The 13,213-nt window shown below is 46.4% G+C and overlaps 2 protein-coding genes across 8 annotated transcripts in view; one reads left to right on the forward strand and one right to left on the reverse strand.

The window, feature by feature from the left end:
- The first annotated feature begins 2,024 nt into the window (after window positions 1-2,024).
- MSTO1 (misato mitochondrial distribution and morphology regulator 1) lies at window positions 2,025-6,824 on the forward strand. 3 transcript variants are annotated; one of them, XM_081121322.1, is made up of 14 exons: window positions 2,025-2,159; window positions 2,271-2,406; window positions 2,890-2,959; window positions 3,051-3,126; window positions 3,582-3,636; window positions 3,723-3,861; window positions 4,016-4,133; window positions 4,432-4,566; window positions 4,659-4,814; window positions 5,082-5,213; window positions 5,289-5,473; window positions 5,967-6,071; window positions 6,156-6,265; window positions 6,557-6,824. In XM_081121322.1, the coding sequence occupies exons 1-14, from the start codon at window positions 2,076-2,078 to the stop codon at window positions 6,769-6,771; spliced, it is 1,716 nt and encodes a 571-aa protein (XP_080977448.1). In that variant the 5' UTR covers window positions 2,025-2,075; the 3' UTR covers window positions 6,772-6,824. The 3 variants fall into 3 exon arrangements, with proteins under 3 accessions (XP_080977448.1, XP_080977449.1, XP_080977450.1); XM_081121323.1 differs by having other exon boundaries at window positions 4,662-4,814; XM_081121324.1 differs by lacking the exons at window positions 2,025-2,159; window positions 2,271-2,406; window positions 2,890-2,959; window positions 3,051-3,126 and having other exon boundaries at window positions 3,582-3,696; window positions 3,776-3,861; window positions 4,662-4,814.
- Window positions 6,291-13,213, reverse strand: part of GON4L (gon-4 like) — a 43,341-nt gene continuing 36,418 nt past the window's right edge. For 4 of the 5 annotated variants that reach the window (XM_081121320.1, XM_081121319.1, XM_081121318.1 and 1 more), the window contains 8 exons: window positions 12,315-12,458; window positions 11,608-11,751; window positions 11,385-11,504; window positions 10,156-10,269; window positions 9,473-9,671; window positions 7,932-8,559; window positions 7,740-7,842; window positions 6,291-7,345 (listed from right to left, as the gene is read on the reverse strand). In XM_081121320.1, the coding sequence (XP_080977446.1) occupies window positions 7,196-7,345; window positions 7,740-7,842; window positions 7,932-8,559; window positions 9,473-9,671; window positions 10,156-10,269; window positions 11,385-11,504; window positions 11,608-11,751; window positions 12,315-12,458 (1,602 nt within the window). In that variant the 3' untranslated portion in view covers window positions 6,291-7,195. Of the gene's footprint in view, window positions 7,346-7,739; window positions 7,843-7,931; window positions 8,560-9,472; window positions 9,672-10,155; window positions 10,270-11,384; window positions 11,505-11,607; window positions 11,752-12,314; window positions 12,459-13,213 lie in introns of those variants that run through there. The other variant, XR_013997708.1, reaches the window with a different exon arrangement.

Consider the following 13,213-nt stretch of genomic DNA (forward strand, 5'->3'; position numbering starts at 1 on the left):
TTTGCTTCTGTTATAAGCTGTCTTCAAGAGACAAATCTAAATTTGAAAGTAAAAAGTGAAAAATTATATACCTCACAAACACTAACCAAAAGAAAGCTGGTTCATTTACATGGCTATCAAACAAAGTAGACATTAAGGTAAATAGTATTATTAAAAAGTTATTTTATAATGGTAGAAGGTTCAATTAACCAGTAAGATAACACAATTGTAAAGTAGTATACACTAATAACATAGCCTAAGAAAATAAAAACTTGCAAAATTACTAGGAGATACAGACAATCATAGTGGGAGAGACAATATACTTCAATAACTGGAGACAAAAGAATAGGTAAGAATATTTGACTAGTATGATTAATAAACTTGAATTGACTAGTATGATTAACATATTGTCCTAATGAAAGTATGTTTTTAAACCCAAAACGTCTGAATATACTTTCTTTTTAAGCACACAAACAACCATTCAAAAATTATCACTGGACCATAAAAGAAGTCAACAAATTTCAAGGAATCTAAATCAAACAAACCATGTCCTCTAATCCCAATGCAATTTTAGCTAGAAATCAAGAACAAAATAATACATAGAAAATCCCCATCTGTTTGGAAATTGCATGTTTTTTAAAAATTTTTTTTAAATTTAGAGAGGAAGGGAGAGAAAGAAACCGATTTGCTCTTCCACTTTTTTATGCATTCATTGGGTGATTTTTGTATGTGCCCTGACTGGGGATTGAACCCTCAGCCCTGGCGTATTGGGAGTATGTTCTAACCAACTGAGCTTCCCAGCCAGGGCCCCCATGTTTGGAAATTAAGAAATACTTTTCTGGCCCAGTCAGGCATGGCTCAGCAGTTGAGCGTCGACCTAGGATCCAGGCGATCGGGGTTCGATTCCCTGTCAGGGCACATGCCCGGGTTGCGGGCTGCAGCCGATCAATGACTCATCATTGATGTTTCTTTCTATCTCTCTCCCTCTCCCTTCCTGTCTCTGAAATCAATAAAGATATATTTTTTTTAAAAAAAGAAAAGAAATACTTTTCTGATGTGCCTGTGAGTCACAAAAGTGGATAGTCAAATGGTTGATAAACATCAGAAGGTGCTCTCAACCTCTTTGGCAATCAGGAAAATTAAAACTAGTGATAACGACTAAAATTTTAAAATGTTGGCAAGATTTTGAAACATCAACTGAAAATTCCCCTACACTGGTGGTGGAATTGTAAATTGGTAAAGAAATTTAGGAAAGTTTGGTGTTTTTTACCAAATTCAAACATATCCAATATTATGACCTAGCAATTACAATCCTAGGTATATACCCAACTGAAATGTATGCACAGGCAGATACATGCACAAGAATGTTAATTGTAGCACCTAGTAGCCAAAAACTGGAAACAATCCCAAAGTCTATTATCATTGGAATAAATCATCTGGGGTATATTCATACAATCGACTATTCTGAAGCAAAGAAAATGAACTGTAAGTACATAGAACAGGGAAGACTTCACAAAATATACCGAGCCAAAGGCAGACGCAAAAGAATATGTGCTCCGATTTATTTACGTAATGTGCTGGAGAGACACATAAAAACAGTACACAGGGTTAGAAATCAGGAAGGCTGTGACTTTTGGAGCGGAAGGAAGGTGAGTGGGAAGCTTTAGGGGAGCATCGATTTCCCCAGTAAGGTTTTAATTTTGCCTGAAGCAGAAGTATCGCGTGAGAGAAGAGACAAAGGCTGCAAGAGCAGTAAGAAGGACGGTGAGCACTGTCGGGGACCCCCACCTGCGATGCAAAGACAACAGCACTAAGAACGCTCCAGCGGGCGCGGATGCTAGAGCGTCCGCAAGTTCCGGCGTAGGCCCCACCCCTTGACAACCACGAGGAGGCAACACTGGTCCACGATAGGAAGAGGCGGGAATGATGGGCGGTGTCTGTAAAGCCCAATGAATCGTTTATCCTCTGGGAAAAGATGGGTCTGTGGACCAATAGGACTCAGAGGATGAGGCCCCGCCTACAAGCCTGCCGAGCCAATCGGCTGGGAGCAGCTAGTGGGCAGGCGCCGGCTGTGCGACCTAGGCGAGCCGCACGGCATGGCGGGCGGGGCCCGGGAGGTGCTCACGTTGCAGTTGGGGCATTTTGCCGGCTTCGTGGGAGCGCACTGGTGGAACCAGCAGGTGAGGTCTCTGGGCGGCTGCCCCAGCGGAGCCTTTCGGGATCTCCAGCCCTTACTTCCGGCTTGCCCATCTTGCCACCCGGAGTCCAGTCCTCCTTTTGTGCCTTTCCAGGATGCTGCGCTGCGCGAACGGACTGATGCCAAGGACCCGCCAGGGGAGCTGTGCCCCGATGTCCTGTACCGAACTGGCCGAACGCTGCACGGCCAGGAGACGTACACACCGAGACTCATCCTCATGGATCTGAAGGGTGAGGCGGTGGCAGGGGTCAGCCAGTGCCCATTTTCTCCTAAGGGTGCGGTGTCTCTAGCATCTGTTCGCTTCAGGATCCTCCGACCACACTAAGCTGAAGGGCAGAGATGAGTTGCCTAGGAGGATCTAACCTCTATGCACAAATACCCGAGGGACGCAAGATGGCAAAGCTTGATTTCGTTCAAGAGCCATCTCTGGAATGGGCTGCTTGTCCCTGGAGACAGTGATACGGCCCTCCTTTAAGACCAATGGGTACGGTCTTTGCCCCAGGCCCCACAGCTAAGGAAAGGATGGAATCTAGAGTCTCCTAGGCAAGCCCCGCCCCCCCCCCCCCCCCCAACTCACGTATATTCAAGAAAGCTTGGGAGTGCCAAGTGCTGGAGGGACGGTGACAGCAGGTTGTCAGGTGATCAGAGGAAGGTTAGCTGAAACCTGGAAGGGTCTAGGCTTTGGTCTAATATTGCCTGTTATTTTTGTGCAGGTAGTTTGAGCTCCCTAAAACAAGAAAGTGGACTCTACAGGGACAAACAGCTAGACGCTGCAATAGCATGGTATTTGTCGTTTGGAGAAGAGTGGGAGATGTGCACAGGAAGCTGGAAAACAGAGGGCAACTGACTATGATCAGTCTCCACTTTCTTTAAGGCAAGGGAAGCTCACCACACACAAAGAGGAACTCTATTCCAAGAACCCTTATCTCCAGGATCTTCTGAGTGTAGAGGTGAGCATCTCTGTCCCAAACTCTTTTTTTTTTCAAGTTATAAGAGAAAGTTTAGAAAGTTACAGGTAGTAAAAGTGAGCCACAGAAGAAATGGGCCAAGGAAACAAGTTACAGAGGCAAAAGAAAGGTTTAGGAAAGTACATTGGAAAAGAAGATTTGAGTGGGTGTGTTCTGGGGAGAGAGGGAGAGACAGACAGAGAGGACAGAGATTGCTCTGAACTTTTAAACCCAGTGCTACAGCCAGAGCGCCTCCAGTGGGTCAGAGAACTAGAGGGTTTCAGTCATCTTGAATGCCTTATAGTAGTATTTTGGGAAGAAGCACTTTTCTTCCTCAAGGACTGTGACTACATGAACAGAAAGGAGGCTCTAGGGTGTAGGCAGCAAAACCAGGGAGAATAAATCTTTTGCCTTTAGACTGCCTGGAACTAAATGTAGACTTTTCTCATCCCTCCCAGGGGGTACTGAGTAGTGATGGTATCTGGAGGGTCAAATCCAGTCCCAATGGCAAAGGTGAGAGTTGTCCAGATACTGCAGGATGGGGAAATGGGCAGAGCAGAAACATGGAGAAAGGTACGCTTCCTCTGCTTTTTCTTCAGGTCCCACACCACTCACCACTGCTACCACTCCAGAGCCACTTACCCCCCCACAGGGCAGCATCAGAGTCTGGTCAGACTTCCTCAGAGTGCATCTCCATCCCCGGAGCATCTGTATGATTCAGAAGTACAACCATGATGGGTATGGGGGGCCCCAGAGGCTGAGGCAAGAAACTGGGTCCCTACCAATGTTGGATGAGGGTCTTGAGGCCATCTTTCCTGCCCTCCCGAAAACAAGAGATCTTGGGGGTGGGGAGGGAACCCTGTAAGTCCTGGATTGTGTTTACCCATGATAGTGAAGCAGGTCGCCTGGAGGCTTTTGGCCAAGGGGAGAGTATCCTGAAGGAACCCAGGTACCTGGATGAGCTGGAGGACCGGCTACACTTCTACGTGGAGGAATGTGACTACCTGCAGGTAGCCGTGTGGCATGGTGGGCACTGGGTAGAAACTCTTTTCATCCTCCTGTGTTGTTTTTTAAGATTTTTAAATTGATTTTGAGAGAGGAAGGGGAGAGGGAGAGAGAAATATTGACGTGAGAGTGACACACAGATCGGCTGCCTCCTGTACGCCCCTACAGGGATTGAGCCCGATATCCAAGCATGTGCCCTGACCAGGAATCGAATTGGCAACCTTTTGGTGCCCGGGATGATGCCCAACCAAGCCACAACAGCCTACTGGGGCTCATCCTGTTTTTCATCATTCACCTCTCCAGGGCTTCCAGATCCTGTGTGACCTGCACGATGGCTTCTCTGGGGTAGGTGCTAAGGCCGCAGAGTTGCTACAAGATGAGTATTCAGGGCGAGCGATAATGACCTGGGGCCTGCTGCCTGGTCCCTACAGTCTTGGGGTGAGTAGAACTTGGAAGGAAAAACACACAGGTTATGGAGGGAAAATGAGGGAATGATAGCCCAGTGAGAAAGTTAAACCACTTTCTTTCAGCAGGAGCCCCAGAAAAACATCTATCGTCTGTTAAACACAGCTTTTGGTCTGGTGCACCTGTCTGCTCACAGCTCTCTGGTCTGCCCCTTATCCTTGGGTGGGAGCCTGGGGCTGAGACCTGAGCCACCCGTCAGCTTCCCTCACCTGCGTTATGATGTAAGGCTCAATGCTCTTGTTCTGTTAGTATCCGGGACTCTCCCATTCACCAAGTCAGCCTGTTATTGGCTCTATTCTTGAAGCCTCAGCTTGAACTCAGCTATGATGTGGCCTCTTAGATCACACTGTCCTGTTTGTCTGGCCTTAGGCCAATCACACCCTGATTTACCTCAAAGCCCTCGATCTCCCTGCCATTACTAGTCTGCCTCCACACTCTCTTCTCCAGAGCCAAAAGACCGAGTGTTCTTCTTGGTACCCTCTTTATAGGCCACTCTGCCCTTCCACTGCAGTGCCATCCTGGCTACAGCCCTGGACACAGTCACTGTTCCTTATCGCCTACATTCCTCACCAGTTTCCATGGTTCATCTGGCTGATATGCTGAACTTCTCTGGGAAAAAGGTATGAAGCTTTGTGAGGGGTTTGGTCAGAACTAGGAAAAAAGCTGTGTAACTTGATCTCATCCTTAATTTTAAGGTGGTGACAGCAGGAGCGACTATCCCCTTCCCTTTGGTTCCAAGCCAGTCCCTTCCCGATACCCTGATGCAGCTTGGAGGGGCCACCCCTTGGACTCCCCTGTCTGCATGTGGGGACCCTTCTGGAACACACTGCTTTGCCCAATCAGTGGTGCTGAGAGGCCTAGACAAAGCATGCCACACCAGGTGAGGACTGGTGGTCCTTAGAAGCCCATCAAGACTTCTGTTTCATGTCCTTTTCTGATACCTCGACATTCTCATGGTGTTGCCCTCTCTTCTTCCCTCTGCACTACTTTAAAAGAAGACTGAGCATCCTGATTCAGCTGACGGCTTGAGAACACAATTCTTAGTTTCGCCCTGGCTGGTGTTGCTCAGTGGTTACAGTGTTGGCTGGCACACCTGAGGGTCGCGGGTTCAATTACTGGTCAAGGGCATGTACCTGGGTTGCAGGTTCTTTCCCTGCTCCAGGTCAGGATGTATGGAGGAGGCAACCAATTGATGTGTGTCTCTCACATCATGGTTTCTCCCTGTCCTCTCCTCCGCCTCCTCCCCTCCTTTCCATTCTCTAAAAATCAATGGAAAAGATATCCTCAAGTGAGGATTAAAAAATAAAAAATTCTTCTTAGTTTCTTATTCATGCTGCCCCAGATTAAAGGTGATTTTGACTTTATTCTCGCAGTCAGCTTACTCCAGGGACACCTCTGCCCTCCCTACTCCATGCCTGCACCACTGGGGAAGAAGTCTTGGCCCAGTACTTCCAACAGCAGCAGCCTAGAGCCAGGAGGTCAGTAAAATACTTGCTCCTACTCCTCCCAGACCTGACCTCCCCTGACCCTTTCTCACTCAGCTGCTATTCTCTTGTCCCCAGTTCTTCCCATCTGCTGCTCACTCCCTGCAAGGTGGTTCCTCCATATCCCTGCCTCTTCTCAAGCCTCAGCCAGCATGGTTCGGTTCCAGATACTCCCCCAACCGGGGCAGGTATGTAGGTCAAGAAAACCAAGACTTCAAACACAGGAGAGGTTTTACTTTACCGCTTCCTGGATAAAGGTACTTAAAAAAGTCACAGTCAGACATTTCTTTATTCATTTGATGGTTCCTGAAGAGCAGTGTTCTTCCTCCGGAGTACTGGTATACTAAGGGGACAGTACACAAAATTACTGAGTTTACTTTACAGTCAAGTCAGCTAAAGACCCAGACCTCCTTGTCTATAGGAGTCTCGGGGTAGACGAACGATGCAGTTACAGGCCTCCCTTTTCTTCCCCTCGGCAGCAGTGGAGAGCATCCCTGTGCTCGGGGCCCTCTGCTCCTCTTCATCCTTGAGCCGGACCCTGGGAGACTTGGCCCAGGAACTCACCAAACTCAACCTGCGGCGCTGGGCCAGCTTCATGGACGCTGGAGTAGAACAGGATGACCTAGAGGAGCTGCTGCAGGAGCTGCACAGTCTGGCCCAGTGCTATCAGAGTGCTGACAGCCTTATGGACTAAAGTTCCAAGAAAAGGAAAGGACTAGTTTTCAATAAAAAGTGCTGGATGCAGGAGCTCAGTGTCTTAGGACTGGCTACACCAACATATCCACTTACTACATTCAGAAACACTGTGCCTTAGATTACAATAAATGTGAACCATCAGGACAAAAAAGTAAAAGAGTAGAAAAGGAGCTGAGCCCCTCTTCCTCAACACTGTTTACAAAGTAATTTCTAAAGACTTCCTAACAGACATTGAGTGAGGCAGAGGATGTCAGAGCCATGAAAACCCTCAGCATCCCTTTGTCCTTGGCCCTGGCCCCTGCTCCTCCAGCTCTGTATACTGAGCTCAAGGGGTATACAAGCAAGATACAAGCACCCTCTCCCTCATCAGGGTGCCTGTGGGTTCGATCCAATGCAGGTGACACCCACACGCTCCTGGAGTCTCACTCATCCAGCTCCTCCTCAGACAGAAGGTCGCCATGGTCAGAGAGCTGGTCCGCATTGCTGGTGCTGGTAGCATCATCCTCCTCCTCAGAGCTGGCCTCGCAGGCCGTGTGGAAGAGCTGCATGAGCTCTCGGAAACGGTGGGAAACCTAGGAGGAGAGGCGAAGGTCTGTTCCCTGTTCCTAAGTAACATTTTAACATTAAGCATTATATATCAAGTTAATCTTATTTCTTCCACGCAGTAAGGTTGGGAGGGCTATGTCCTCCTTGTAGATATGGAAGCTCAGGTTAAGTGGCTAAATATTTTGCCCAAAGTCACTCTCCTAAAAACAAAACTAGAATGGAACCTCTGGGGCTTCCACCTCAAAATCCAGTGACCTCTCCCTGGAACCACTATCGAACACCCTGACAACTCAAGCCCTTCCTCAGGGCAGACCTTTACAATGACCAGTTGATGTCTTATCTGCTCTTAGTTGGCCAACCTGTCCTCTTCTTGCCAGACTCTCTCCTTGGTTTGAAGCTTTAGCAGGGCTCCCCCCTTACCTCAGTAGGAGTCTTATTTCCTAGCTGCTGGGAGATGATGCGAAAAGTCTGGGGCTGTGCTCCTTGCTCCTGGCACATGGTGAGAATCACGCGGTCAGCTTCCCTGTAACCCATGTATCGTGATTAGTCCTAAATTAGTAACATGGATATGGTCTATGTGCTTTCTACACACACACACCCATCCCTACCTACCTTGTCCACAGGACCACCTTTTCCCCAGTGGAGCTGACCTTGCTGTTGTTCGCACATACTGTGACTTCTGTGGCCTTAGGCTGCTGCTCCCCTTCTGGACCCTTGCCCTGTATTCCACTGTCTTTAGCCAAACCTACTTTAGGGGCTTTGAGAGAAGTCTCTGAGGTGTCAATTCCTGATGATTCATGGACAAGGGACTTCTTGTCTGATGTCTTTACCCCAGTTCTGCTTGAAGGTAGCCAGCTCTCTTGAGTAGCTGATTTCCCAGACACCTGTCTTCTCCCTAAGTCTCTGGTCCTTGAGGAAACAGAACTCAGAAAAGAAGCAGGGGGTTCAAGAGTTCCAGGCCATTTCTGAGTTTCTGAAGCAGCGCAGACAAGCATGGAAGACTCTGAGTCACCTGCTGCCTTATGGTCCTCCCCCTCATTCTGAAGCCTGGGGGATGCCTCAGGGCAGGAGGAAACCTCAGGTCCAACTTGGTTTGTACTGGTGGTGTCTAGAACAACTCCAGTTTTGGAGGGAAGCTGAGGAATCTCTGGTGAGCAAGGTGGTGGGCCATCCAGGAGACGTTGCTGTTCTTTAAGAATCAGTTCTTGAGGGGACAGCAAAGTGCTCCCCACTGCCAATCCTGCTTAGGAGGAAAACAAAGATCTAAGAATATGGACAGTATCGAGATGCACCTAAGGACTGACTACAAATTACCACAGGGTCACTTTGGTGAGCTACAGTGACAAAATTCTAATCCCAAAGAGTGAGGTGGGGTCAGGGCTAAAATCACTTATATAAAGAAATAAGCCCTGGTCGGTGTGGCTCGGTTGAGCATCATCCCACACATGGAGAGATCATGGTTCAGCTCCCAGCTGGGGGCACATGCCCAGGTTGTGGGCTTGATCCCCAGTGGGGGTCATGTAGGAGGCAGCTGATCGACGGTTCTCTCTCCCTCTCATTCTCTCTCTAAAAATCAATTTAAAAAACATATTAAAAAGAAAAGGAATAGTATCTGCCACTCTGGTCAAGTAGCTCAGTTGGTTAGAGCATCATTCTGATACACCAAGGTTGTGGGTTCAATCCCCAATCAGGGCACATATAAGAAGCAACCAATCAATGCATAAATAAGTGGAGCAACAAATTGATGTCTCTCTCTCTCCCTCTCCCTCTCCCCATTCCTCTCTCTCTCTCTAAAAATTAATAAAAAATAAGAAATAACATCTGTCTGCCAAAGCTCAGAATGCATGAATTTTTAGAACGCAGATCACAGAGGATCTGGAAATAAAGAGAAGGGATTCAAAAGTGGGAATATAAGAGAAGGCTGAGTCAGGCTGATTTTGTAGCACTTAGTTCTACAAGGGTACTGAGGCCACAGGAGAGAAAATTCAGGCTGAACCAGAGAAGGGTTTCCTATTGGTTTATTAGTAAAAGAGGTGATTGTCCATCCCTGAAAAGACTGTTATTTATCCAGGTTCAAATACGTTTTTGCTTAAGTATGTGAAATAAGACAGAAATAAATGGAGAAAGGCTGGACTGGCGGCTGTATCACTCACCTGGAATAGGTATCTCTCCCTTTCTGGTACTCTTGCCAGTCCTGCTCTGGGTTTCTCGTTCCTCTGGGGCTTCCTCCTCCATCACGTCCTTGCCCTGCCCAGCTTCCTTAGCACCAGGCATAGGACTGGCTTCTCGGTGGGGGCTGCCACCCGCCAATTCATGGGGCTCCTTGCTCTTGTAGGATTTGCTGTCATAGACCTGCAGGAATGGCCTTGTGGGTCAAGGATCTCCCGATCTCCTTTGTCTTAGGGGCCAACAAAATGAAGAGGCCCTGCTGTGATGCTCAACAAGTCAATCAAGATGCATGCCTGCTTCAAGGACTTTAAATGCACAGAATAGAGTACCTCAACCATTCCTCTAACTAAAGACTGTATTTTTGCTGCCAACCAACCCTACTCTAGAGAACCAGCAATGCCTTTAGGGTCTGTATTTTTGACACAGGTTTATTTCATTTATCTAAGAAGGAAATATTTGAACTAGTTAAATTTTTCCCAACTCCAAAAGCTTTACCCACAGGATTCTCTTTAAAAAGCAAAATCCACAATATATTTTTAAAAGCTCCTATTTGTATTCTATGTGTGCATACAAGGTTCACATGTGTGGTAGTAAACAGTAAAGGCAACTGGAGGCTGACTTAGGTAGGCAGCTCTCATACCTCTTGGTACCAGTCCCCCCCTCTCACCTTGCTGCTGCAGTGGCTACAATTCCTCCTTTTGTTCTTCTTCAGTTTGGAATCAGGACCTCCTTCATGGCATGCACAGGCACAGTCCTTGGCGCCATCTGGCCACTCAGTCTCCTAGAAGATATCTGGGCTTGGTTAGCTGCCAAGCATTTTGGTAGTAAGAAAGAAAGATCAGTTTGCCCCCAGGAACCCCACCCTTTCTCTTTTATTATGCACATCTCTTTACAATGCATGAGGAAATCAATGCCCAAACTCGATTAAAGTCTATTATGAATCTGTAAAACAATCCTTAAATGACCCCAAAACTGACATATCCCAGTTGCCTAGATGTTTCAAGAAATATTTAAATCAAATATAATCTGAGGAAAAGTAACTGGAGAGCTCCATCATGAGATATGACCTATTCACTCATCTTTATTTCTGTCTCCCTGTGCCTTGAGCTCTCCCCTCACTTCCAATCCCCTTGAGAGAGGGCTTTGTACATATGGAAGGCCCACTCAATGCTCTGTTTAATAAACCCAAGACATAGGTACCATTATCCCCACTGATGATGAAAAAACTGAAACAAAGAAATTAAACTGCCCAAGATCATTCAGCTACTAAGAAGTAGTTTTTCCCTAAGAAATAGTAAAAGACATGGAGTACAGGGACATGGATTAAAAAGACTACTTCCTGAAGAGCATCAGACATCAGTGAGTATGGGCAGACTCTGGAGCCAGATTACCTGGGGTTCATATCCTAGCACTGCCACTTACTAAATATGAGACCCTGGCAATGGCCTCTCTCTGCACTTCAGTCTCCTCTTCTGTAAAATGCAAATAAGAGCAATCTCTTCATAGGATTATTTTGAAAATTAAATGAGTGAATAATCCACAGAATATACTTCCAAGGGAAGCATGATGTTTTGTAACACACCTAAATACTAGCCATTATCATTATTATTAAAATGGAGCATCTTGGTTCTACTTTTCACATGAACAAAAAAGAAAAAGTTAAGACCCAAGGAAAAGAGAAATAGCTCTAAGCTAGAAAGAAAACAGATACAGATCCTTCTAATGAGGCATTCAAGAGTGGGGCCTCTTCAGCAATTGCACTGTTCTTCCCATGGGCTCTGCATGTCCATGGCAGCCTCAGATCCCGGGGCTTTGCACCACACTTAGAGAAACACTTAGGCAGAAACTCAAGTCTTGATTCATGAAAAATGAACAATCTCCAACAACCTGGTATACCTTATCATGATTTTGGACCCCAATCTCCTTTCTTCTTTTGTTCTTTGAGGCTGTGGGTATCTTGGGAGGTTCCTCTTCCTCCTCCACATCAGGCAGTGCCACTTCTTCAAAGCCATCAAACTGGGGAGAAGTTGGGGCAACTCAACATTGACTCTGGGAAGATTATCCCTCCTACACAAGGCCTTCTCCCTTCGCAACCCTACTGCAGCCTCAGGGCCTGTACCTCATACTCCTTCTCTTCAGTCCAATTGATCTCTTCAAAGTCACCCATCCGGCTAGCTGCTGGCCGCAGATGATCAAAGAAGATGGAAAACTCATCCTGTAGGTGGTCATGGCCCTTGAGGAGATGCCACATCTGTGTCTTGAGCTAGGAAGAGTTATAGAGGAAAAAAGGAAGTGTCCAGAGCCTCTGTAGGCCATATTCCAAACCAATCCCATATACTTCCAAGTTCTACTTTCCTCATCAACTGGGAGACACGCAGAAGCCTCTCTTTGACAGCTAAGAGCTCTTAAACCTCCTCTCCCTCCTTGCCTGCCTACACAGGAGTTTTAACAACAGGTTTGATTCCTAATAACAATACTCTCTACCTTGTCCTACTGATCTCCAGCTAAGGCATTAACCCAAGCAGAGCAATAAACCAAGCCTCTCCTAGATCCCATCACCTCCTTCCTTGATATTCTCCCTTTCAGTGCACTAATGGCATTCCTGAGCCTGTGAAGATCAGTCAGGATCTGGTTTCAGGTCGCAAACACCCCCTATTCCTGTGTATTATGCTATAGGCAAGCCTAAAAAATCCTTGCCGCCTTCATCCCCTCTGTAAGTTATGGTACCCCAGGAGCAAAAGGATATAGGCTAGGTTAGGGAAAGGGAGAAGGGAAGGGCCTCAGGCCCAGATGGAAGTGGAAAGCAAGCAGGACAGGAAAAGATACCTCAGTAATTTCCTGGGGCAGGCAGTCTGCACAACTTTGGAGGACCTTGATAATCTTCTGGTGGTGTGAGGGATTCTCTGCAAAGCAGATTTCAAGCTGCCGAAGAAACTTGCGACTCTTCTCAAAAGCCTGCTGCTCCTCAAACTACCAGAGTGAAAAGAGAGCGAAAGAGGAGTCACCTATAGAGTTAGAGCAGGACCTGAGGGTTCTAAGCATAAGAACCAAGAAAAATGGGCTGGGGGATTGGGGATGACGAGGCTCTAGTTTGCAACTGTGTGATCTTTCCTAAGACCTCTAGTATCTACCCAACTTGGGTTACTGGAGTCTACCGACCCAAGATAACTGTGATATGAAGGAAAAATTCAAGTTGTTTATTGTTTCATGGATTGTGAAATCAGGCACTCAAACTGATGTAGCGTTCACAGCTTACAAAGAATTTTCACATGTACACTCATTTGATTCTCATAATAATACAGAAAGAAAAGACTGGGATGATATGCATAATCATTCCATTTTCATTTAACTGCCTTAAGACTATCAGAAAATTCTCATTACATCCTTTATTCCTGTGTTTGCCAGTCATGACAAAAAACCCAAAACTACCAAGACATCCCTTATGTTTATTCTCCAACATTTCGAATGTCAGAATGTTGAAAAATAAGGTCACTTATCACAGTGACCCTCTCAACCCTCCAAGTTAAAACTGCAACCCTCCCCCGGCCCCCATTTTACCTACTATTCTATTCCCCTTGCCTATACTTTATTTTTCTATAGAGCATTATTACTATAAAGCATTATATACTATATACTATTCCTATCTTTTATAATTTTATAATATACAGGGTGGGACAAAAGTAGGTTTACAGTTGTTCATATGGAAAATAATACAATTAACAAAT

The sequence above is a fragment of the Miniopterus schreibersii genome, assembly GCF_964146895.1.
Source record: "Miniopterus schreibersii genome assembly, chromosome: 19".
NCBI lineage: Eukaryota > Metazoa > Chordata > Mammalia > Chiroptera > Miniopteridae > Miniopterus > Miniopterus schreibersii.